The following is a 25,702-nucleotide window of genomic DNA, read 5'->3' as shown; positions in this document are numbered from 1 at the left end:
ATATTTACAGTACCTATAGGTAAGCCTATGGCTTACCTATAGGTAAAAGTTGCAGAGGAGGGTTTACTTCCTCTAAAAGAAAACTTAAACTATTTTTTTCTTTCAGATATACACGTAAAAAAGGTCAACTTTATGTACACAAAGCTTTTCAATTTATATTAATATACAATATATTTGTCATTAAAGCCACACTTTGGACACCATAGAAAAAAAAAAAAAAAAAAAACAACCCCACCACACACACACACCTTGCAGTCAGTCTTCCCCACACTGCAAGGGTTAAATGCTTGTTACATCTAGGGGTAGGTGAATAGGCTATAATACCCCATTCCTTGCTCCAGACAGGCTTCTTTTATGCGTTCCCTGAAACCACTTAAATTTTTTGCTCCGGCCAGAGGTTCGGTCCAATAATCCTGCAAGGAAAGAAAAAGGAAAGAAAAAGGAAAGAAAGGAAAGAAAAAGAAAAAAAGAAAAAGAAAAGAAAAGAAAAGAAAAGAAAAGAAAAGAAAAGAAAAGGAAAGAAAAAGGAAAGAAAAAGGAAAGAAAAGGAAAGAAAAGGAAAGAAAAGGAAAGAAAAGGAAAGAAAAGGAAAGAAAAGGAAAGAAAAGGAAAGAAAAGGAAAGAAAAGGAAAGAAAAGGAAAGGAAGGAGAGGGCCCATTCACAGCATCAGAGAAAAGAGAAGTGTCTAAAGACTGGCAGAGTGAGGAATAAGGCAAGTGTTCCAGCTTATTTCTCTACCCCTAGATTTAAAGGCCAAGTTCATCTTTAGAACATGAAAACAAACAGGAGCGCCACTCTAAGTGCAGTATTAAAAGGCCTTTATTAAAACTAAGCCTTTATTAAAACTAAGCAACTTACAAGATATAAGATGATATGTACACGTCAGACCCTCCAGGGGGTCAGAGAGGCTTTAAACACAAGCAGCGACACAAGTAGCGCATCTGAGGCTCAGCAAAATCCATACGTGTCAGTTCTGTTGGTGGGGAGAGCAGGAGGCTTCCAAACCACCACTACACAAGACCACATGTGTAAGCCACCAGGTTCCTGGTTTGGCGTGATGTCGGCACAGGGGGCATTGACTGGGCATGGCTAACGCATTCCAGAGCCGCCCACGGCTCCTATCTAAAGGCTCTTGGAGAAAGGAGCCGTGGGCGGCTCTGAAACACGTTAGCCACACCCAGTCCATGGTCCCCTGTGCTGACGTCACGCCCAACCAGGAACCTGGCTGCTTACACATGCGGTCTTGTGCAGTGTCGGTTTGGAAGCTTCCTGCTCTCCCCACCAACAGATCCGACACACGTATGATTTTGCCGAGCCTCAGACGCGCGGCTTGTGTTATAGCCTCTCTGACCCCTGGAGGGTCTGATGTGCACATATCTTGTAAGTTGCTTAATTTTTTTTAACAAAGCCACAGTCCTTTTAATACTGCACTTAGAGTGGCGCTCCTGTTTGTTTTCATGTTATCCAGAGACCCTATCTCCTGTGAGCTGCCTTCTAGTTGTGCTTGTCAGTGCTGGTGTTCCATCTGCCGTTCCAGCCAGATCCTTTACGTTTAGGCTGTCGCTTTGGATATCATGTCTCGTCCACCTATGCTCCATCTGCCCTGCCTCAACTCTTGGTTTCATCTTTAGAACATGTTGCATTTATATTTAAGGTGTGACAGCGGTTCTTTCCCCAACAGCTGTGGTCACATTTAAAGTCAAAACTCAGCACGGCAGTGCATTTATTATTTTTTTTCCCTAAAGGAAAAAAAAAAAAAGCTTAGCCTTTAACAAGCATTTACCCCTTGCATTGGAGGAGAGCCACGTTGCAAGGGATTTTTAATCCTAGAGTTCAGCTTTAACAAAGCAACATTATGTTTCATGGCAAGGGATTCATTTTGGCGATATTGCTCAGAGTATTAGCACTTAGCGAGTGAAATGAGTAAATAGAATTTCAGCAGAACGGCCTTAGAGCAGGTTATAGATCTGAATTGTGGCTATCTTTTGTTCCTGGTTGGGGGTGACCGAGATGGAGAATGAAACGTGTGAGAGCTGGAACATATGTGAGCAGTGGATTCTTAAAAGTAATTACAGCTTATTACTTTACCCCAGACTAAACAAGCATTTAACCCTTGCAGTTAAAGGGGTGAGAGCCAGTAATGTTTTCATGCTGCCTGGAGTGGGTCTTTAGGGGTTAATACGTGGTTAAGAACACCTACATTGTTTAAATATATATAGTTTTGTATTTATAAAATTTGCTTTAACTGACATCATAATCACACTCTGCATATGAACTAAACAAAGGAAATAAAACGTAAAAATTATGCTGCCATAATGATTTAATCAAACTTCAATGGTAATTGAAAACAACCAAATGATATGATTTGGTAACGTGGACATATGTCCTACCAATTCATGGGAAGTGTGATTTTTATTTATTTTTTAAAAAGAAAAAAAACTTACTAACAGTTCCATCTCCATTTTTAATAGCCGTTCATCTGGTTCTTCAACATTCTTCTGCTGTGGCTCTGACTTGTGATCTTTGTCCTTTATTATTGATGCCTCCGGAAGATTTTGCAATTTGGGTGAGCTGGGCGTTGGAGCCACACTCGGAGTCATCTTTGGTTTGGACTCTGCACATGTTGCTTTACCCGGATCCTTCAGAGCCTTTTTCGGAGTTGGTGCCTGAAGACTTTTCTTTCCTTGAGTTGGCTCCTCTGAACTTTTCTTGCCAGAAGGTTGAGGGGGGCTTAAAAATGCTTCAGGGGGACATGCTTGTTTAAGATTGTGTGATAAATCTGTTAATAAAAAGTGAAGTTTTTTGTGAAAATGGTTGTAAAAAATTAATGTAGATTTATTTGTATTCTCTGCATTAGGTTAAAAAAATAAAATCGTGTGCATTCCACCTTCCCTAAATACTTACCTGAGCCCAATCTCAATCCAGCAGCAGTGCTGCTCACTTTCTCTCTCCTCATAGGCTCAGGGACAGCAGAGCAGCAGGAGACATTGGATCCTGCTATAGTAAGCCAGTGAGCAGAGAGAAGGGGGGGGGGGGGGGAGGAGCCAAGCCGCACTGTGTGGATCTATGGACAGTCAGATCGGGTGCAAGCCTGCGTATCTGCCCCATATCTGCCCCCAATTACTATGGTGGTAGACACTGAAAAGGAGGAGTGAAGAGTGCAGGCAGGGAACCCCAGAAAAGGAGGATCAGGACCACTCTGTGCAAATGCATTGCACAGAGTAGGCAAGTATAACGTATTAAAAAAAAAAAAAAAAACACACACAACAACACACACCCCACAACCTTTACAATCCCCTTATATATTTAAAAAATAGTAATCAAAAACCTTTGAAAATGCAGTAAATCTCAGTAATGTAAATGAAGACAGAATCAGAATAGTCAGAGAACACTTTTTGATTTGCCTGAATATTTGCCCACAAACCATCAAGATCTGAGAAAAAATGTGCAACCCATAATTCTAGGCAATCATGTTTCAGGAATATCCGTAGACTGAAGTACCTGTGGATATTGTGCCCCTAATTTCTTAAGCTGGCCATAAACTAGTAGAATGTTACAAACTTTTCTTTTTAGGAGCGTTCCTTCGATTCTATAATAATTTCTGGGATCAAATAGGTATTCGTTTTCGACCATCGTGACAAGAAAAAAAAAAAAAGTTTAAAGCAGGATAAAGAATTTTTCAGTGAATGTGGTTTTTGTTCAGTAAAGTCCATTTGTCCCAAAATTCAATGTTAACCACTTAAGCCCCGGAAGATTTTACCCCCTTCCTGACCAGGGCTTATTTTGCGATTCGGCACTGCTTGACTTTAATGGACAATTTCGCGGTCGTGCGACGCTCTACCTAAACTAATTTGGCGTCCTTTTTTTCCCCACAAACAGAGCTGTCTTTTGGTGGTATTTGATCACCTGTGCAATTTTTTGATCATGCACTATAAACAAAAAAAGCGTCAATTTTGCAAAAATAACAATATTTTTCACATTTTTTGTTTATATGAAATTCCCAAAACAAAAAAATTTAAAAATCAAAATTTAACATTTTAGGCCAATTTTTTTTTAACCATATGTTTGGTAAAAAAAAAAAAAAAAAAAAAAAAAAAAAAAAAAAAAAAAAAAAAAAAAAAATCGCAAAAAGCGTATTTTGATTGGTTTGTGCAAAAGTTATTGCGTTTACAAACAAAGGGAAAGATTTTTGTAATTTTTTTAACGCGTAATGGCGGCGATCGCCAATTATTTTTGCGGGACTGCGACATTGGGGCGGACAGATCGTACCCTTGACTGACATTTTTGACACTTTTGGGGTTACCAGTGACATTACTACAGTAATCAGTGCTATACATATGCACTGTTACTGTAAAAATGACACTGGCAGTGAAGGGGTTAACTTTTGAGAGGGAGGGGTTAAGTGTGTCCCTAGGGGCGTGTTTCTAACTGTGATTGGCTGTGGCTTGATGTGTAAGAACAGCGCGCGCTCGCTCCCAAAACCCTTACAGGCTAGCGACGTAGCCCTACGTCGCTTTGCCTGTGAGGGGCTGACTGCTGACGTAAATAGTCGTGCGGCAGTCAGCAAGTGGTTAAAAGCAAATACGAATTTGAAAGTCTTTTGAACATTCATCAAGTCATCCAATGTTTTTGTATACATGTGTATTCAAACATCTACTAGTGCATGGCCAGTGGATTCCCGTTTAACATTTTACTATGTTAGTAAAAAAAAGTTTACGTTAAATTAGACGTGACAGGTCAGGGTCACAAACTGACCCACAATCAATAGTGCATGTTAATGCATGCTACAGTAAAATACAACAGAAGTGGGATTAGTCCAGCTCGAAGCTGGATTCACACCAAATTCCCTACGCTTAGCATGTATATGCGTTAAATGTATTGTGTTAATGTGCCTTTTTTTCCACAAAATGTAGTATTAGCATTCCTTCATACACGCCACTTGCTAGGACACGGCAGACGCTGAACTCAGTGTTCCTTTGACATGCATAGCTTTTGAATGAGGGAATGCTCTCTGTGATGCTGGGGGCAAGGTCTGCATCCTAGCAACTAGACAGGACAGGGTAATGCTAACAATACAGGAAGTTTTCTTCATCAGGAACCAACAGAAATTTGCATAGTGCATGTCCAGCTTAAAGTGATAGTAAAGTCACTTTTTTTTTTTTGCTAAATGAGATTTTATTTCTAAAAAGGGAGCGATTGTAGCTCTAAATGGGAAAGCACACATAGTGAAGACTCCAGCAGGAGCCCCCAACTTTTCCCAGGCTCTCTCGTTCCACCTGGAAGCTGGGGACAGATGCAACAGCATAAACTGAGAAGACTAGAAGGAACAGAAGCCCCCCCCCCCCCCCCTTCCCTGACATCAGAAATTGAAAACTGGAAGGATTTCATCACTTCTGATTCGGGTTTGTTGGCAAGCCGTTACCTTCTTGTACAACATCTGCTCTAACCAATCTCAGTTTGATCAAATGCTTTAGGGGGCCAGAGGAGAGATATGGGGTCAGACCCCAGAACTCTACATAAAGAAGACATGTTATGGCTGTTGTTCCTCCCTTGGGATAGCAATAGAGTTGATCAAAAAAGAAAGTTACAGTGGAAAAAAAAAAGATATACACTATATAATCTTTGATAAGATTAGGTTTGGCCTAAACATACCCCCTGCATGGTATATTCTATGGCTTTGCTACATGTTCCTATGCAACTCTTTCATGAACATGCTGACGTTTCTATTTCTTTTTGTATTCTGGAGAATTCAATTTAAAAAAAAAAAAATATATATATTTTTTTTTTTTTAAAAAGCCTGTCTTCCTGTGTTTACATGCAATGTGATTGCACACATAGGTCCAACATGCATATGTAAATGACGATCACCACACATGAGGTATTGGCACGAAGGTAAGAGCAGGAGCAAAATTTGAGGGCCAGACCTTCTGTGTAACTCTAAACTGGTAACCTGTAAAAGGTGTTGCCTATGGATAATTTAATGTATGTAGTTTGTTGTCATTACATGGGTGTGCGCAATAAAGAATGACATTTTTGGTATCCATTTCCCTGGTGTAAGATTTTTAATATTTCTTAAAAAAATTGGGTATTATATTGTGTTCCCTAAAATGCGAGTGTATTTTTTCCAAAATATTTTTGTTTGAAAAACTGCTGTGCTAATATCGTAATATTAGATGTATATATTGTCTAAGTACCGTATTTATCGGCGTATAACATGCACTTTTTTCCCCTATAAATAATATAGTGTAAGCAGTGGGTGCGTGTTATACGCCGATATTTTTTTTTTTTCCCCAACAGGGGGGGATGGGGATCGGGTGGTCCACCCCGGGTGCCACACATTGGAGGGGTGTCAGGCTGGCCACCCTACCTCTCCTGGCCCTGGGACAGCCCTGCCGGCGTACTCTGCAGTTAAGAAAAAAAAATCATGCCTTTTTTTATAGATATTTCCGACATTATATCACTGTCATTGAAAAACGCTGCCTCTAAATACCTTGTTAGTTTTGTTCTTGCTGGCTGCTCTCCTCCTCCCGCTCCTCCTCCTCCTCCTCTGAATGTAGCTTCAGATTGGTGGAGGAGAGCGATCACATGACTGGCCATTAACCACCTTAATACTGGGCACTTAAACCCCCTTCCTTCCCAGACCAATTTTCAGCTTTTAGCGCTGTTGCAATTTGAATGACAATTGCGCGGTCATGCAACACTGTACCTAAACCAAATTTGTGTCATTTTTCTCCCACAAATAGAGCTTTCTTTTGGTGGTATTTGATCACCGTCAGGTTTTTTCTTTTTTGGTGCACAAATAAAAAAAGACTGAAAAGTTTGAAAAAAAAAAAAAAAGTTTTTTTGTTTAGGTTATAAAATTTTGTAAATAGATATGTTTTTTTCCTGCACTGATGATGCCGCACTGACAGGCACTGAAGAGGAGACACTGATGGGGTGGCACTGATGGGTTGGCACTGATAGGTAGCACTGATATTCAGCACTGATATGTGGCACTGATAGATAGCACTGATATGCAGCATTGGTGGGCACTGATAGGCAGCGCTGATGGGCACTGATAGGCAGCACTGATGGGCACTGATTGGCGGCAATGATCGGCACTGATGGAGGGCACTGATAGGCAGCACTGGTGGGCAATAATGGGCACTGGTGGGCTGCACTGATAGATGGCAATAACGGCACTGGTGGGCAGCACTGATAGATGGCATTGGTGGGCAACACTGATAGGGAGAGCACTGGCAGGCTCTCTGGGCCCTGCTTGCCATCCCTGGTGGCCATAGTGGGCATCCCTGGTGGTCATGGGTGGGCATCCCTGGTGGCTTAGTGGCACCCCTCCCCCCCCCCCCCCAGGGCTGCACTGGTAATCAATGTTCTGATTACCAGCACAGACCCCCCCCTGTGATCAGTGAGTAATCAGAAATACTCACTGATCCCCCCGGCTGCAGCACCGATCCTTTCCTCTTCTCCTCACTGACAGGATCTGTCAGGAGGAGAAGAGATCGAAGCCGTTACAACGGCTCTATTTACATTACATGACGGCTGTGTTTGGACACAGCCGTCATGTGATCAGGAGGGCCAATCACAGGGCCCTCCTGCCAAATGTTGCTGCTCTGTGTCCGAGGGACACAGGCACATCTAGATCGCGCCGCTGCGCGTGCCCGCGGCGGCGCAATCTCTCTCCTTCTGAAGGACGTTCCGGAACGTCCATGCAGAAGGATGAGACTCCCGCCCGGCCATATATGTACTATGGCCGGGTGGGAGGTGGTTAAACATCAGAGGAGAGCAGTCACATGACATGAAAGAACGGAGTTACTGAGGTATTTAGAGGCATTGGTTTACAGTAACAGTGACACATTGTAGGAAGCATCTATGGAAAGGGTCTAGCAGTGATTTTGTTTTTACTTTAGAGTACGCTGGCACAGCTGTCCCAGGAGACTGGGGGTCTCCTGGGAGTGCAGGGGGGCTGTGCAATGAAAGGGGGCATGTACTGTGCATGGGGGGGGGCAGTGAAATGTATAGGGGGGCTGTTAAAGGGGCAGTGTACTGTTCATTTTAAATATTAAATTTTTTTTTCTGAAACTTCCCTTTTAAAAGTGAAGGTGCGTGTTAGACACCAATTTTCTTGGAAGAAAAAAAAATGTTTACGTGTAAATGAAAAAAGCCAGAATTATCCTGGGGGTAAAGTTGTTAACGCTGAATTCCATGGTTAAACCTCCCCCCTCCAAACACCAAGAAAGCTCTGTATACGTAATCACTTGGGTTAGCTAGCGCCAGCTGCAGTGGAGAGCGCACTCAACGGCTGGTAATGCCTGGGAGCAGCGACATCACCCATTGGCTCCCATGGCTCATCCGTTGTCAGCAGTTTCTCACCTGCCCAGCAGCTGCTGCTGGCTGACACAGGGGAGCTAAATTATATGACCGTACAGAAGCAGCTTGAAAACAGATAAGTACTGTACAGTTTTAATTTTCGGTTTATTTTAACAGCGAGACAGAAAACAAAAAAAAAAAATCCAGAAAAACACATTTCAAAAACAGTTATTGATTTGCATTTTAATGAGTAAAATAAGTATTTGATCCCCCATCAAATCAGCAAGATTTCTGGTTCCCCGGGGGTCTTTTATACAGGTAACGAGCTTTAGAGATTAGGAGCACTCCCAAAGAGTGCTTTTAAACTCAGCTTGTTACCTGTATAAAAAGACAACTGTCCACTGAAGCAATCAATCAGATTCAAATCTCTCCACCATGGCCAAGACCTAAGAGCTGTCCAAGGATGTCAGGGACAAGACTGTAGACCCACACAAGGCTGGAATGGGCTACAAGACCATCGCCAAGCCGTTGGTGCGATTATTCGCAAATGGAAGAAACAAAATAACTGTCAATCTCCCTCCGTTTGGGGCTCCATGCAAGATCTCACCTCGTGGAGTTTTAATGATCATGAGAATTAGGGCTGCAACTATTATTTTCATAATCAATAAGTTAGCTGATTGTTTCGATTAAATCGACTAATCGGATAATAACCTTAAAAAAAAAAAAAAGTGTGATATATAATTTGGTTAATATGTAAATTAAAAAAAAAAAAAAAAAAAAAGGCAATGTATTCCTAAATATCTAAATGTAATATCTACATGCAGTTTTAAATCTAAATAACCAACTACATGGTTAGGGAGCAAAACCTCTAATCCACTCTGATAATAACAGACAGAAGAGATATACTGTATATACTATTAGAGGTTGAACCTGGTAAATATCAGAATCGGAAATCAAATTTTTTATTTAAAGAAAAAAAAAAAAAAAGAAAATGAAAGGCTGTTTTATTCTGGTTTTCAGACAGAACTATAAAATATTATGTATGACAGGCTCCCTTGTCATAGGCAAGTGGCTTGATAAAAGCTACCTGTGCCTGCTGTCACTTATGCTGGCCATACAAAAACAATGTCTTCCTTAAAAAAAAAAAAAAAATGTATTTTAAGAACATTTGTTTGATTTTCAAATCGTTAGTAGATAAAATAAGAGAATAGAAAATTTCTTGGTGAAAGGAATTTTCAGACAGCGAATGTGGTTTTCGTTCAGAAATGACATTGATTTTAAAAGTGAATGCTAAAAGCAAGTAACATTTTCAAATGGCATGGTTTCATTCAGCGAATGTACGAAGATTTTTCGTATGAATACTCATGTCCAAAAAAAAAAAAAATCGATGTGTATGGCCAGCATAAGGCTCTATTTACACCTATGCAGTTTGCTTTTCATGCTTTTTGCACAAGTGATTTTGCTGTGATTTGCATTTTTTATGCTTTTTTTTTGGCCAATTTGTTGGTGGGCAAATTAAAAATGCAACAATGTGTTGTACGTACCTGCTCTGTGTAATGGTTTTGCACAGAGCAGCCCTGATTCTCCACTTCTGGGTCCCCCTGAAGCTTCTGGCTCCTCCTGCCTTCAGAGTGCCCCAATGGCAAACTGCAAAGTAAAGTATAGAGTGCCCCTATGGCAAGGTAAAAAAAACTTCTGCCTTTAGAACCACTCACTTCCTGCCCAGGACTACATGTCCCATGAGGCATTGCTCCGCACACATTTACAAGTTCTAAGGCACTGACATCTATGGATGGTGTACTGAGCTGTATGTGTGCTTCACTGTGTCTTGTGATCTGTAAACAAATAATGCATTCTGTATGCAGGCCAACTAATCGACTATGAAAATAGTTGACAACTATTTTCATAATCTATTAATCAATTAGTTGTTTCAGCCCTAATAATAATGGAGAATCATCCCAGAACTACACTGGAGAACCTTGTCAATGATCTCAAGGCAGCTGGGACCATAGTCAAAATACACTACACCATGAAGAACTGAAATCCTGCAGCGCCCGCAAAATTCCCCTGCTCAAGAAAGCACATGTACAGGTCCGTCTGAAGTTTGCTAATAAACATTTGAATGATTCAGAGGTAAACTTGGTATAAGTGTTGTGATCAGATGAGACCAAAATCGAGCTCTTTGCCATCAACTTAACTCGCCGTGTTTGGAGAAAGAAGAATGCTGCCTATGACCCCAAGAACATCACTCCCACCGTCAAACATGGAGTAGGAAACATCATGCTTTGGGGGTGTTTTTCTGCTAAGGGGACAGAACAACTTTACCGCATCAAAGGGACGAGGGAATGTGCCATCAAATCTTTGGCGACAACCTCCTTCCCTCAGCCAGGGCATTGAAAATGGGTTGTGGATAGGTAATCCAGCATGAGAATGACCTAAACCACATGGCCAAGCCAACAAAGGAGTGGCTCAAGAAGAAGTACATTAAGGTGCTGGAGTGGCCTAGCCAGTCTCCAGACCTTAATCCCATTAAAAATATGTGGAGGGAGCTGAAAGTTTGAGTTACCAAAAGTCAGCCTCAAAACCTTAATGACTAGGAGAGGATCTGCAAAGAGGAGTGGGACAAAATCCCTCCTGAGATGTGTGCAAACCTGGACTACAAGAAACGTCTGACCTGATTCCTAACAACAGTTTTGCCACCAAGTACGAAGTCATGTTTTACTTAGTTCACTCATTAAAATGCAAATCAATTGATTACTTTTGATATGCGTTTTTCTGGATTTTTTGGTGTTATTCTGTTTCTCACTGTTAAAATGAACCTACCATTAAAATTATAGACTGATCATTTCTTTGTCACTGGGCAAAGGTACAACATCTTATCTATACAAACCTTTATTTCACAGGTTATTTGGCATACAGTAGGTGTTAAGAAGAAAGGGGGGGGGGATTTTAAAACTAGTCAGGTTTAGCCTAAAATTCTACTTTAACCACATGAGTTCCGGATGATTTACCCCCCCCCCCTCCACCATGACCAGGCCATATTTTGCTATACTTTGCTATACAGCACAGCATTACTTTAAGTGAAAATTGCATGGTCCACGCTGTACCAAAATAAAATGAAAGTCATGTTTTCCCAACAAATAGAGCTTTCTTTTGGTGGCATTTAATCACCTCTGTGGTTTTTATTTTTTGTGCTGACAATTCTGAAAAGAAAGACTTTTTTTACTTTGTACTATAAAACCTATCCAATAAAAAATTGAAAATCAGACTAATTTCTTCATAAAATTTAGGCTAATTATCCAAAGTGTCAGATCACATATTTATACAGGTGCCGCCCTGTAGCAGATCACAAAAACGAAGAGATTTCCAATCACAACTTACCAACCAACCAGCGACCAACCGAATTGACCTGTCTAACAGTATGCGTTAAAAACAGGGGTTTGGTTGCACACATTTGAAAATAGATGCGTAAGCTGCAGGCCCCCGACAAGGCACCCTGTGATCTGCAGTCCCTAACTCTACAATTTAAAGAGTCTCTACAATGAGAGCACATGCATTTAATGGGATAGATGGAGGACAGGTGAATAGAGGGAGCCCACCCCTCCTTAAAGGCACAGGGTCACACTGAACACCCAGCACATCGCACAATGGCGGCAAAGGTGTCAGTGCCTGGCTCAATATAGATATCAATGCAAAAAGTGGTCACCGCCTCCACCTATAACTGGTCTTAGTGGTAAGGAGCACTGGAAGGGCGGACGCGGATCAAAAAAACAAAGAGATTTCCAGTCACAACTTACCAACCAGCCAGCGACCAACCAAATTGACCTGTCTAACAGTATGCGTTAAAAACGGGTTTGGTTGCACACATTTGCAAATACATGCGTAAGCTGCAGGCCCCGACAAGGCACCCTGTGATCTGCAGTCCCCAACTCTACAATTTAAAGAGTCTCTACAAGGAGAGCACATGTTAGTTGGCATACAGTAGGCGTTAGGGAGAAAGGGGGAGGGATTTTAAAACTAGTCAGGTTTAGCCTGAAATTCTACTTTAACCACATGACCTCCGGATGATCTAGCCCCCCCCCCCCCCCCCCATGACCAGGCCATATTTTGCTATACAGCACAGCATTACTTTAAGTGAAAATTGCATGGTCATGCAAAGCTGTACCAAAATAAAATGAAAGTCATGTTTTCCCAACAAACAGAGCTTTCTTTTGGTGGCATTTAATCACCTCTGCGGTTTTTATTTTTTGTGCTGTAAACAAAAAAAAAAGCCGACAATTCTGAAAAGAAAGAGACTTTTTTACTTTGTACTATAAAACCTATCCAATAAAAAATTGAAAATAAAGACTAATTTCTTCATAAAATTTAGGGTAATTATCCAAAGTTTCAGATCACGTATTTATACAGGTGCCGCCCTGTAGCAGTAAAACTGCTATAGGGCGGACCTAAAGTGGTTAAAGCTAAATTCCAGGTACAGCTATTTTTGAATAGTTACATTAGTCCAGCTTGGACCAATATAACTATGCACGTGCCATACCTGTGAGATCGCCGTGGAGACGGAATAAAGTAGCAGGCACTACTATTACTACAGCATCACTGCAAGCTCAAGTGTTCAGTGCTGAGCCATTGTCCTGCTAGCACAGTGAACACAGTAGGTTGCTCGCTTGGCATAGTTGTCAATTACCCACTTTCCATCCTTGCTATAGCCGAAAGACTGCTACAGCATGGGATTACTTTGTTGGGAGGCCGTCATATGACAACCTACTGTGATCGTGCTGCCTGTGCACTTTGTGATCGATGAGTTCTTCGGATTCAACTCATCATAGGTTGAAGTAAAGGGCGAATCACACATGATCAGCTGTGTCCAATGCCTGCTGACCATGGATGTAAACAAACGCCGGTTATTGGCTTTTCCTTCCTCACACTGACAGCGTGAGGAGAAAAAGAGAGCTGATAACTGGCTTGTGTTAAAGGGACATCTACACGGAAAATCAGGGCACTGATTATTAGTGCAGTCCCAACAGCACCCACAAGTGCTGCCAATCAGTGCCTCTTCATTAATGCCGCTGTTATATCAGATTACCGCTACCCATCAGATTGTGTAACGGAAGTGATGTTCCGACAAAAAACACTTACCGCGCATGTGCTATGCGTTCCAACACCTTCCATGAAGGGTAGCGGTAATCTAATAGAACACCTATGCAGACATCTTACTACACCTATCAAGGTCTTAAATTTCAGGGTAATTTTAGCAATAAATTTGGCATTTGTAAATATAGTATATTAATATCTGTGATGCTGTTTTAAAGTTACATTTTGAAAGAAGGTGGACACCAGCAGTAGGAAGGTAGAGGAGGCCATGTTGGTTCACCCCGCACTGCTCTGCGCTTTATGCGTTCAAAATTAAACATCCAAACAGCAGCACAGATATCTGTATACACTATATTTATATACGCTCACTTTATTGCTAAAATTACTCTGAATTAAAGACATAGCTGGGTGTATTAAGATGTCCGCATGGGTGTTCTATTACTGCTACCCATCAGATCATGAAGTGTTTGCATCGGATAGCGCCGTGGAACGCATAGCGCAGTATTTTTTGGTCGGAACATCCCTTCCGTTACGCAATTCGATGGAACACCGCCTATGCATTATTCTCAATAAATGCAAAGTGTTCTCGGATTGGATGAGGTAAAGAAATCATGATGTCACCATCCTGCTTCTCCACCTGGTCAAACCAGAGAATGCTTTGTATTTATTGGGAATAATGGTAGGGGTTGCCTGAATGACCCCCGTGCTGAGCTCTGGGGTCCTCCGGGCATCTGCTCATCACAGGTGCCAGAAGACAGTGAGCCTCAGCTTCCACAGGCCAAGTATGGAATATGGACTGGACCACACTGCACCAATCTAACCATCTACAAATATGTCATCCCTGGAATTCAGATCAACACCTAGAGAAGAGAGAAATGATTCAGTGTTATATGTACAGGGCTCCCCCTTATAGATGGGGTGTCACATCCCATCCCTCCCCACCATGGCTGGGTCACCCTATATACAGAGCAGGAAACCTTCCATACAGTCTACACTCATGTAATAAGTATCACTGCGAGCATACATACTACACCGACCGGCGGGATATTCATGTACCTCGCTGCTGTCTGAGTCTCCTGAGCTCAGCCTCTGAAAATCCAGACCAGCCCGCCATGTTCGCCCTCTCGCCGGTCACTCCGTACTACTTCCACTTATCTCTCCGCTCTGCCACGTCACACCCCATTCATAGGACCCGGGCCGGTGACTGCGCCTCTTCCCAGGCTCCCCCAGACCCTGCTCCGCCTACCTCCCGCCCTGCTGCTAGGCTTACCCGCTCCGACTATCTCCCACTGAGGGGGGACGAGGGCGCCCTTTCTCAGACTACCCTGTTCCACCTATCTCCCACCCAAACAAGCACAGCTACTCATACAACACTAAGTCAGCTACAGCCGGGGGTCAGATAGCCAATTACCACGGCTTCCATTTCATTTCCGGGATCGGCTGACCAACCATATGCAAAGGCATGGCAAACTACGGTTCCCAATTACTCTACCAATCGCCTCTGAGAGTGTGAACACCGGGCGTGGCCAGCGCACGGGGTGGACGTGGAATAAAAATGACATCAGAGCTGAGGGGGAGTGTGATGGGTCAGTGCAGCCGTGGGTGTGGCCTGAGCCCTATACATAGACGATCGGCGAAAGCGGCGCGCAGATGGGTGAAGACTGGGCAGCGAGGTGGGAAGGGCGTTCCACAGACTGCACTGGGCTCTGGTGTAACGTACCTCGTTAGAATTCCATACCCTCGTCACTTCCGGTCTGAAACAGCTGAGCGGCGCAGCAGTGCACATGCTCAGAGCCCCGGATACGTCATTGCACAGCAGAGAAGATCACAAGTACGCATGCTCGGAGGGAATGAAATTATTACGGAGTGTGTGTAATGTTATACTTGCGGCGGTTACATTAAAGCAGTTCGGCGGCAACATGGGGCATCTCCTCTCCTGTCCCTGACACTTCCCTGATCTCGGCTAATATAAAAGCGGCGGCGGGTGTATGAAATGTAAGTGACGGCGATCTGGGCTCCGTGATCTTTTATATTTATTAGCCGAGATGAGGGAAGTGACAGGGAGAGGAGCGGAGATGAATCATGTTGCAGAGGAGCTGTTTTAATGTAACGGCGGCAAGTGTAACATTACACAGACTACTGTGAGAAATCCATACCCTCCTTAGGTGCACCGGAAGTGACAAGGGTATGGTTTTCTCACGGGTATGGTTTTTTCACAGAACACCGGTTTTCCGTGAGAATTACCTACCCGTGAGAAAAACCTACCCTCGTCACTTCTGGTTCACGGCAGTGTGTGTAACGCGAGCGGTTACATTAAAACAGCTTTGCTGCAATATGAGTAATCTCCGCTCCTGTCCCTGTCACTCCCCTGATCTCAGCTAGTAAATATAAAAGCGGCAGCGGCGGGTGTATGAAAAGATAAATCACGGAGCCTAGAGCCGCTTTTATATTTACTAGCCAAGATCAGGGTAGTGACAGGGACAGGAGCGGAGATGACTCATATTGCAGCACAGCTGTTTTAATGTAACCGCCGCGTGGGTAGGTTTTTTTCACGGACGCCGTGATCGTTTCATACTAGTGCGCATGCGCACTAGTCTGATCCTCATCTGCTCCATTATGTATCCAGGGCTGTGAGCTGTTCCTGGCAGGAAGTGACGAGGGTAGGTTTTTCTCACGGGGTAGGTAATTCTCACAGAACACCGGTGTTCCGTGAAAAAACCATACCCGTGAGAAAACCATACCCTCGTCACTTCCGGGGCACCTACTGAGGGTATAGATTTATCACGGTAGTGTGTGTAACGTTACACTTGCGGCGGTTACATTAAAACAGCTCCTCTGCAATATGAGTCATCTCCGCTCCTATCCCTGACACTTCCCTGATCTTGGCTAGTAAATATAAAAGCGGATCACGGAGCCGACATCTCCGTCATTTAGATTTCATACACCCGCCACCGCTTTTATATTTATTAGCCAAGATCAGGGAAGTGTCAGGGATAGGAGCGGAGATGACTCATATTGCAGCACAGCTATTTTAATGTAACCGCCGCAAGTGTAACGTTACACACACTACCGTGATAAAACCATACCCTCTGAGCATGCGCACTTGTCAGGCCCTCGGCTGTTCAATGAGGTATCTGGGGCTGTGAGCATGCACACTGCTACGCTGCTCAGCTGTTCCTGACAGGAAGTGACGAGGGTATGGTTTTCTAACATTACACCGGTGTTCCGTGAGAAATGCCTACCCTCGTCACTTCCTGACCCTTGTCAGAACAGCTGAGCAGCGCAGCAGTGCGCATGCTGACAGCCCCGGAGACGTAATTGAACAGCTGAGGAGCTGACAAGTGCGCATGCTCTGAGGGAATGAAATGATCACGGCAGTGTGTGTAATGCGGTGGTTACATTAAAACAGCTGTGCTGCAATATGAGTCATCTCCGCTCCTGTCCCTGTCACTACCCTGATCTTGGCTAGTAAATATAAAAGCGGCTCTCGGCTCCGTGATTTATCTTTTCATAGACCCGCCGCCGCTTTTATATTTACTAGCCAAGATCAGGGTAGTGACAGGGACAGGAGCGGAGATGACTCATATTGCAGCTGAGCTGTTTTAATGTAACCGCTCGTGTTACACACACTGCCGTGAACCGGAAGTGACGAGGGTAGGCATTTCTCACGGGTAGGTTTTTTCACGGAACACCGGTCTGAGTCGGGAGGGACTTCGACTTCCGTCGTGTGCTATAAGTAATGGCGTCCCAACCTGGATTTATATGCTATGCCTACGGGCTACAAATCCCAGCATGGATTTTTCTATAGATGTACTATAAATCCCAGCATTGATTTTTCTATAGATGTGCTACAAATACCAGCAGGGATTTTTCTATAGATGTGCTACAAATACCAGCAAGGAGTTTTCTATAGGTGTGCTACATATCCCAGCATTGGTTTTTCTATACATGTACTACAAATCCCAGCATTGATTTTTCTATAGATGTGCTACAAATCCCAGCATGGATTTTTCTATAGATGTGCTACATATCCCAGCATGGATTTTTCTATAGATGTGCTACAAACCCCAGCATGGATTTTTCTATAGATGTACTACATATTCCAGCATGGATTTTTCTATAGATGTACTACATATCCCAGCATGGATTTTTCTATAGATGTGCTACATATCTCAGCATGGATTTTTCTATAGATGTGATTGGTTTGATAAGAGCTCCCATTTGTAAACCCGTGCTGGTTACTACTGATGATGCTGTTGTCCTTAGCAAACTCCACGATATAGTCCCTTATCATCCCCTCCAGAAGTTTACATACTACTGATGTCAGACTGACCGGCCTATAATTTCCCGGTATATGCCTCTGACCCTTTTTGAATATCGGAATCACGTTTGCTTTCCTCCACTCCCCTGGTACATCTCCTGTCCTAATACTGTCCGCAAAGATCAGGAACAGTGGTCTGGATATAACCTTACTGAGTTCCTTGAGTACTCTCAGATGTACGCCATCCGGGCCTGGTGATTTGTTTGTGTTAAGTTTGTCCAGCCTTTCCCTGATTTCACCCTCTGTTAGCCATAGTGGCAAGTCCTGTGTATTACTACTAACCATACCGTCATGGTCAGTGTACCCCTCCGTTTCCTGTGTAAATACTGACGAGAAAAAAGCATTCAGCACGGTTGCTTTTTCAGTGTCCTCTGTAACCATCCTCCCATCATCGTTAATTATGTGTGCAATATGCTCTGCCCCAGTTTTTTTGCTGTTGATATACTTAAAGAATTTCTTTGGGTTTTTTTTACTATCCTCCGCTATTTGTCTCTCAAAGTCTATTTTAGTCATCTTGATTTCGTGTTTACACTTCTTATTTGCCTCCTTGTATTGCTTGAAAGCCGATACTGTGCCCTCTGATTTATATTTCCTGAAGGCCAATTTTTTTCCCCTAATAAGTTTTTTAACGCTACGGTTTAGCCAGCCAGGTTTGGCTTTGTCTCTTCAAAATTTATTTCCCATAGGAATGCACTGCAAGATGCCTTTGCTTAATATGTTCCTAAAGCATTCCCATTTTTCCTCTGTGGTCAGGGATCCCAGGGTCTGGTCCCAGTTTACCCTTTCCATCAATGAGTACAATTTTGGAAAGTCTGCCCTTCTGAAGTTAAGGGTTCTTATGTTCCCCACTTGCCTTGCTATATTGTTATTTACGCTAAATGTGATCATCCTGTGATCGCTAGAGCCCAGGTTGTCCTGGACTCCTACCTCCGAGATTAGGTCTGGGTCATTAATGATCAATAGATCCAGGATTGCGTTTTCTCTAGTAGGAGAGTCCACCAACTGTGACATGTAATTATCCAGTAAGGTTTCCGTGAATAGACGGCCCTTATGTGAGTGTGTAGTCCCCTCTCCCCAGTCAATGTCGGGATAATTGAAGTCCCCCAATATGATGACTGATCCTAGCTTTGCCACTTTACCCAAAAGTGCTAAAAATTCCTGCTCTACCTCCTCCCCTTGTTTAGGTGGCCTATAGTAAACCCCCACAATTACTTTTCCCTTTTCTCCTTCCCTATGGAGTTCTACCCATACGGATTCTAACTCCATACTCATCCCTTCCGTAATGTCACTCCTCTCAATCACCTTTACATTGTTCTTGACGTAGAGACATACCCCTCCCCCTATTTTTCCTACCCTGTCCTTCCGGTACACCGAATACCCTTGGATATTGGCCAGCCAGTCATGTGAGGGGTCGAACCAAGTCTCCGCTATTCCCACAAGGTCTATGTCCTCCTCATGTACTAACATTTCCAACTCATCCATTTTATTAGCTAGGCTCCTGGCATTAGCATATACCCCTCTTAGTTTTACGGTTTATGGTATGATTACGAGCTTGACAAGCATGCACTGCCGAGTACTTTCTTTGTAAGTACAGCTATTTACCTAATAAACCTTCAGAGTTTTATAAACAGAGAGCACTAGATCTGTCCTCCTTTACTCCCTTTACATGCCATACTGTGTCCGGAGGTGAAATACTGGACTAAGCCCCCCTGGTTCGCTGGTTATATTCCTCCTCATTGAGGATTCAGGCTAATCTTGAACCGTGTTTCCGGCTCTGATAATAAGGTGAGAGGCCATTACATATGGTGAAGGGATTTTCTATCACTGTCACGGAGGTGTTATTTTGCAACTGGGATTATGGAATTAGTTTAATGGACACTTTTTGTTTGCACTGTGGATTTGCACCAATTGTGATTCATTTATGGACATTTATGGACATTTTTTGATTTACTTGCACAGTTTTTATTTGCACAGTCATCTTTTGTGATTCTACATATATTTCACATTTATTAGGTTGTTAATTACCAGTCTACTTGGAGATCGAGTGAAAGCAGATGCTTTAAGTCTCCAAATCGGAGACTTAGTAGATCAGAATGTATTGGTCCAAGTTCCAAAGGTGGAACAGGGCAGGGGGTTTTACTCCCACATTTTTGTGATAAGAAAACCCTTTGGGGAGTTATCGTTTAATTCTGAATCTACGCACTCTAAATCGCTCGATAAAATACAAGCATTTTCGCATTGAATCTGTGAATTTCATAGGAAATCTTCTATACCCGGAATGTTTCATGGCAACACTGGACCTAAAGGATGCCTATTTTCACATCCCCATTCACCTAGCTTACCAGAAGTGTTTACGATTAGCAGTGAAGCTAGGGTAGAAAAATCCGACATTTTCAATTCCAGGCACTGCCCTAAGGGTTGTCTTCAGCCCTATGCATCTTAACCAAAGTCTTGGGGGAAGCTTTGGCCTCGTTAAGACAGAAATCTATTCTGATCATCCCCTACCTGGATGACCTCCTAGTAGTGGCAGACTCAAGTCAGAAAATAGAAAGGGATCTCCAGACAGTTCAGGAGTTCCTCAGGTCACTAGTCTGGATGATGAACAAAGAAAAGTCTTGTCTGACGCCTTCCCAAAGAGTGACGTATCTCGGGTACAAGATTTCCTCTCTGGACCAAAAGATTTTTCTTCCAAAAGTCAAGGTTTTAACCACTTACCGACCACCTACATCGGCTGACTTTAAGTGGTTGTACCGGGGTGATGCCTCTAACTAGAGGCATCACCCCAGTACCCTTTTTTTGAGCCGGCAGTCGGCTTTCTGGCGGTAATGACCGATGCGGCTCGGGAGCCGCTCTATCGTTACCCCAGCGATTGGGAGGGGACAAGCCCGCCTCCTTCCGCGGCTCTGCCCAGGTCTCCTGACCCGAGCAACCAGCCGGCATGTCCGCCGGCTGGATGGAGTCCCGAACAAAGCCAGATGTGGCTTTGATCGGGTCTCCGGTCACGTAACTCAGAGGCGGCGTCCATGACGTCACATCCTGGTTACTCGGCTGCTAAAGGCGCCGCATTTAAAAAGTGAATGTATTCAAAAATGCAGTTTTCGGCGTTTTGAATACATGGAAGTGTAGTGGAGGGGTCTAGGGTCTTTTAGACCCCGATCCCTCCATAAAGAGTACCTGTCACTGCCTATTGTTGTCACAAGTGATGTAGAGTTTTTTTTTTTTTTTAAAACCTGTGCTAAAATTTAAAAAATAAATTAAAAAAAATAATTTTTAGCCACCCCCGTCGCCATGACCTCGCGCACGAAATAAAACATATACGGAAGTTGCGCCCACAAATTAAATCGCTGTTCAAACCACACACGTGAGGTATCGCCGTGATCCACAGAGCGAGAGCAATAATTTAAAAAAAATTTAAAGGATCGCCTATGGAGATTTCCGCGGGTGTGCACAATTTTAAACCGTAACATGTTGGGTATCTATTTACTCGGCGTGACCTCATCTTTCACAATATACAAAAAAACATGGGCTAATTTTACTGTTTTGATTTTTTTAAATGCAGTGAAATGTAATTTTTCGAAATTTTTCACAAAAAATGGCGTTTGAAAGACCACTGCGCAAATACCACGTGACAAATAATATTGTACTGACCGCCATTTTATTCTCCAGAGTCGTTGCTAAAAAAATATATATAATGTTTGGGGGTTCTAAGTAGTTTTCTAGCAAAAAATACTGATTTTAACTTGTGAACAAGATGTGTCAAAAATGGGCTCTGTCCTCAAGTGGTTAAAGATGATTCAGATGGTGGCTTCTTTACAAACCAACCAATGGGTCTCACTCACGGACATCTCAAGAGTCATGGGCCTTATGACCTCCTGTTTTCCGGCTGTCCCTTGGGCACGGTTTCAACAGCGTCTCCTTCAATGGTTCCTGCTGAAAATCTGGGATAGATCTCTGAAATTCCTTGGAACTGGAGGTAAAAATTCCCTCCAGAGTAAAGAGAACCCTATGGTGGTGGAGATTGCCACTCCACCTCACAAAGGTGTTGGACTGGGTTACAGAGGATAACCACAGACACAAGCTCTTTTGGATGGGGGGCCCATCTCCAGAGCCAATTAGCGCAGGGAGAATTGTCCCCACTAGAAGCAGGGGCGTCATCGAATCAAAGAGCTTGTGGCAGTACAAAAAGCCTTAGAGGTCTTTCAAGCAGAAATCAAGGGATGTCATCTGCAGATTCAATCCGACAACATTGCAACGGTGGCATACCTCAACAAACAGGGGGTACACGAAGTCGGGGGTTGCAATTCATAGCCCAGAAGATTTTTTCTTTGGCCGAAGTGAATCTGGCCTCCGTTTCAGCGCTTCATCTTAAGGGGACTCAGAATGCCTTAGCAGACTACCTCAGCCGCTACCGGGTGTGTCGGGACAATTGATCCCTCAACCCGAAAGATTTTGCGGCCAGGTGGGGTCTACCAGAAGTGGACCTCTTTACAGCCCAAACAAACAGCAGAACAAAGACATTTTTTTCCCTCAACCCAAGGGATCAATCTCTGGGGATCGACGCATTTGTGATCATTCAACTTTTGCTATTTCTACCCCCCCAGTCAGGCTAATCTCTGAAGTCCTCTGGAAATTTCTCCAAGAGGATACCAATTTTATTCTAATAGCCCCCTGTTCTCCCAAAAGGCCGTGGTTTTCATGCCTACAGTCTTTAACCTCAAAACCTCCAATAACACTTCCTTTGAGACAGGACCTGTTGACTCAGGGTCCGGTATCTCATCCTCATATCACATCCCTAAAGTTGACAGCTTGGTATCTGAAGAACAGATACTAAAGCTCCCAGGGGTTCTCAGACATGGTAGTGAAGACCTTAGTCAGTTGTTGAAAGCCTGTCACGAGAGCAATATACTCCAAGGTTTGTGTCACAAACCTGGTTGGAGGCTCCCCTTGCGGCTGAGTGCAGAGCACCCCTGGAGATGGTGACAGAGGGTGCTGTGCCCAAAGGTGCACGGGTTGCCTGCAGGTGTAGCTGTGTCAGGAATCGGATCCGCAGTAGATAAGACAGTCACTTGGATCATTGGAAGTGCAGGCAGGTTAGTGCAATCAAGGTCAGAAGCCAGGACAAGGGTCAAACACAGGTAGTCAATCAGGAGCAGGCAGGGAGAAGTCCGTAAGGCAAGCTGGGTTCAGAGCAGGAGAAAGCCAGAGCAGGTCAAGGATAGCCAGGTCGGTAACGGGTAATCAATCAAGCAGGAGTTTCAAGGCACAAGGAAATCAGGTACTAGCTGAAGATAATCCAGCAATAAATGGCAGCCAGTGCTGGGTTTATATAGGAAGTGGATGTCGATAATTGGCACTCATTTGGACGTCCCACGTGCCCATTTTGGAAATTGGCATATCTGCCATTTCCTGACAGTCCTGCGTGGACATTTTGGAAATTGGCATATCTGCCATTCCCTGACAGTTCCTCGCAGCCATTTTGGAAATTGGCATATTTGCCATTCTTTATCAAGTTCTTCCCTGACAGTGCCACCCCCCCTCCGAGGGGCAGGCTCCGGATGCCCAAACGTACCTGTTTCTCCGGAAATCTGTTGAAGAACTCCTGAAGGAGTTTAGGGGCATCTACAGTACTTGCTGGTTCCCATGAGTTTTCCTCAGGCGGGAACCCCTTCCACTTAATGAGATACTGCACTTGTCTTCCTCTTCTCCGACCATCTATGATGGCCTCCACTTAAAATTCCATGTACTCCCCTACCATAACTGGAGGCGGAGGTGGCTCCTCCCTGTTAGGAAATTAACTAGTCACTGCTGATTTAAGTAAAGAGACATGGAAGACTGGGTGTATCTTATAGGAGTTCGGAAGGTTTAGTTCAAATGCCACGGGGTTAACTTCCCTTTTGATTTCAAAAGGTCCAATAAACTTAGGACCCAATTTCCGTGAGGGACAAGTGAGTTTGATATTTGCTGTGGAAAGCCAAACTTTGTCTCCAACCTTAAACATAGGATTTCCCCTCTTCTTTTTGTCAAAGTGCCTCTTATAATCCTCTTGAGCCTTCAGTATTGCTTCTTTAAGGGTCTGGTAGTTGGACAGTATAGAGGCCACCCTATCCTGGACTGCGGGTACTGAAGCCTCCGGGAGGACATACGGCAAAAAAGAGGGATAGAACCCATAATTTGCCCAAAATGGGGATTGATTCGTGGAGGCGTGAACCAAATTATTATATGCAAATTCGGCACAAGGAAGAAAAGATGCCCAGTTGTCCTGGGTAAAGGTAGAGAAGCATCTCAGGTATTGCTCCAAAGTTTGGTTGGTCCTTTCTGTTTGTGCATTACTTTGTGGATGGTATGCGGACGACAAACAGACTTGGATTTGTAGAGTCCTGCACAATGATTTCCAGAATCTGGAAGTGAACTGCATCCCTCTGTCGGACACAATACTGCTTGGTAGTCCATTTAGTCGGACAATTTCTTTAATGAATATATGTGTTGTATCCATAGCTGAGGGGGTGCCTATCATAGGCAGATAGTGAGCCATCTTGGACAGTCTGTCGACTACTACCATGATGGTGGTGAATCAGTCTGAAGGGGGTAAGTCGACAATAAAATCCATTGATATCATCCTCCATGGCTGTTCCGGAACAGGGAGAGGTCTCTGCAAACCCCAAGTCTTGGTATAGTAACCTTTACTGCGGAGACAAGTTACGCAGGAGTCCACATAATCTTTACAATCCTGTCTGAGATTGGGCCACCAGAAGGATTTTTGAACAAAATCACACGTTTTTCTGACGCCAAAGTGGCCGGTGAGGAGGGGATCATGACAAGCCTTCAGGACTTGGGGTCTTACTTCAGGAGGGATGAAAATTTTGTTATGCCATAAGAGATTCCTGTCTCTTTGTAATGTGGTGAATTGTTTCTCATCCATCACGGCACCTGGTGTGGGGATCATCCCTAATCCTCTCTCTCTTTAAGAACCTTCATATTGGACTGTTGTTATTGTTCTTTGGCGTTGCACCCCTCCATTGTTTATGTTATCTTTATGGGTTACAATCATATCCATTGGTGCTAGCAGCCTGGTTTTCACATTTTTTTTTTATCACCAAGTGCAGATATATTTCTTTTGTTTACCAAATTTAACACACCTGCTCCCCATTCACACCTGAGACCTTGTAACACTAACGAGTCACATGACACTGGGGAGGGGAAATGGCTAATTGGGCCCAGTTTGGACATTTTCACTTAGGGGTGTACTCACTTTTGTTGCCAGCAGTTTAGACATTAATGGCTGTGTTGAGTTATTTTGAGGGGACAGCAAATTTACACTGTTATACAAGCTGTACACTCACTACTTTACATTGCAGCAAAGTGTCATTTCTTCAGTGTTGTCACGTGAAAATATATAATAAAATATTTACAAAAATGTGAGGAGTGTACTTAATTTTGTGAGATACTATAAATCTAAACCAAAACTCCCACAGCTGTCTTCACAAACCACACACAATACCATTGCTGATGCAAATTTAAAATGAGTAACAATTTTGTGTGTTGTTTAATATTTCCAAATGATCATCATTTTCACTACAAAAATGTAATATGTGTAACAACATCATTAATCCAAATCAACATGTCATTACCAAATTTCAGAGGGTAACAGCACTATTCTACACTCACACACCAATAAACACCAAATATCACAGAATAAATCAAGAAACAGAACTCCTGCCTGATGTAATTCCACCACCTAAAGGTAAATGCCTAAAGAAATGTAGTATTTAGATGTAAGAGGGTTCTACCACCATTGCAAATCTTGCCATATGTGTTCCACAGGGAAGGACAAATAGCCTTGAGAATTGCACACCGGCACCAATTGCAGCCTCTTACCAAGAAAAAAGCCCCCAGAGTTAGAGATGGTCTTATAACAGAATGCTGACAGTAATCAGCCTTAACCAGCCTTGGAACAAGAATTTGCCGTTGGGACCACCTTTGTG

General features: G+C 43.4%; 1 protein-coding gene across 1 annotated transcript in view; it reads right to left on the bottom strand.

The window, feature by feature from the left end:
• GORAB (golgin, RAB6 interacting) overlaps positions 1-25,702 on the bottom strand; it is a gene marked incomplete at its 5' end in the record, with an annotated part of 73,152 nt that overhangs the window by 24,869 nt on the left and 22,581 nt on the right. The window contains 2 exons of the mRNA XM_082266315.1: positions 2,450-2,780; positions 14,456-14,522. Of these exons, the coding sequence (XP_082122441.1) occupies positions 2,450-2,780; positions 14,456-14,522 (398 nt within the window). The remainder of the gene's footprint in view (positions 1-2,449; positions 2,781-14,455; positions 14,523-25,702) is intronic.

The sequence above is a fragment of the Pelophylax lessonae genome (assembly GCF_965119305.1).
Source record: "Pelophylax lessonae genome assembly, chromosome: 8".
Taxonomy (NCBI): Eukaryota; Metazoa; Chordata; class Amphibia; order Anura; family Ranidae; genus Pelophylax; species Pelophylax lessonae.
The sequence above is the reverse complement of the archived record's forward strand: the minus strand, read 5'-3'. Positions and strand labels throughout refer to the sequence as shown.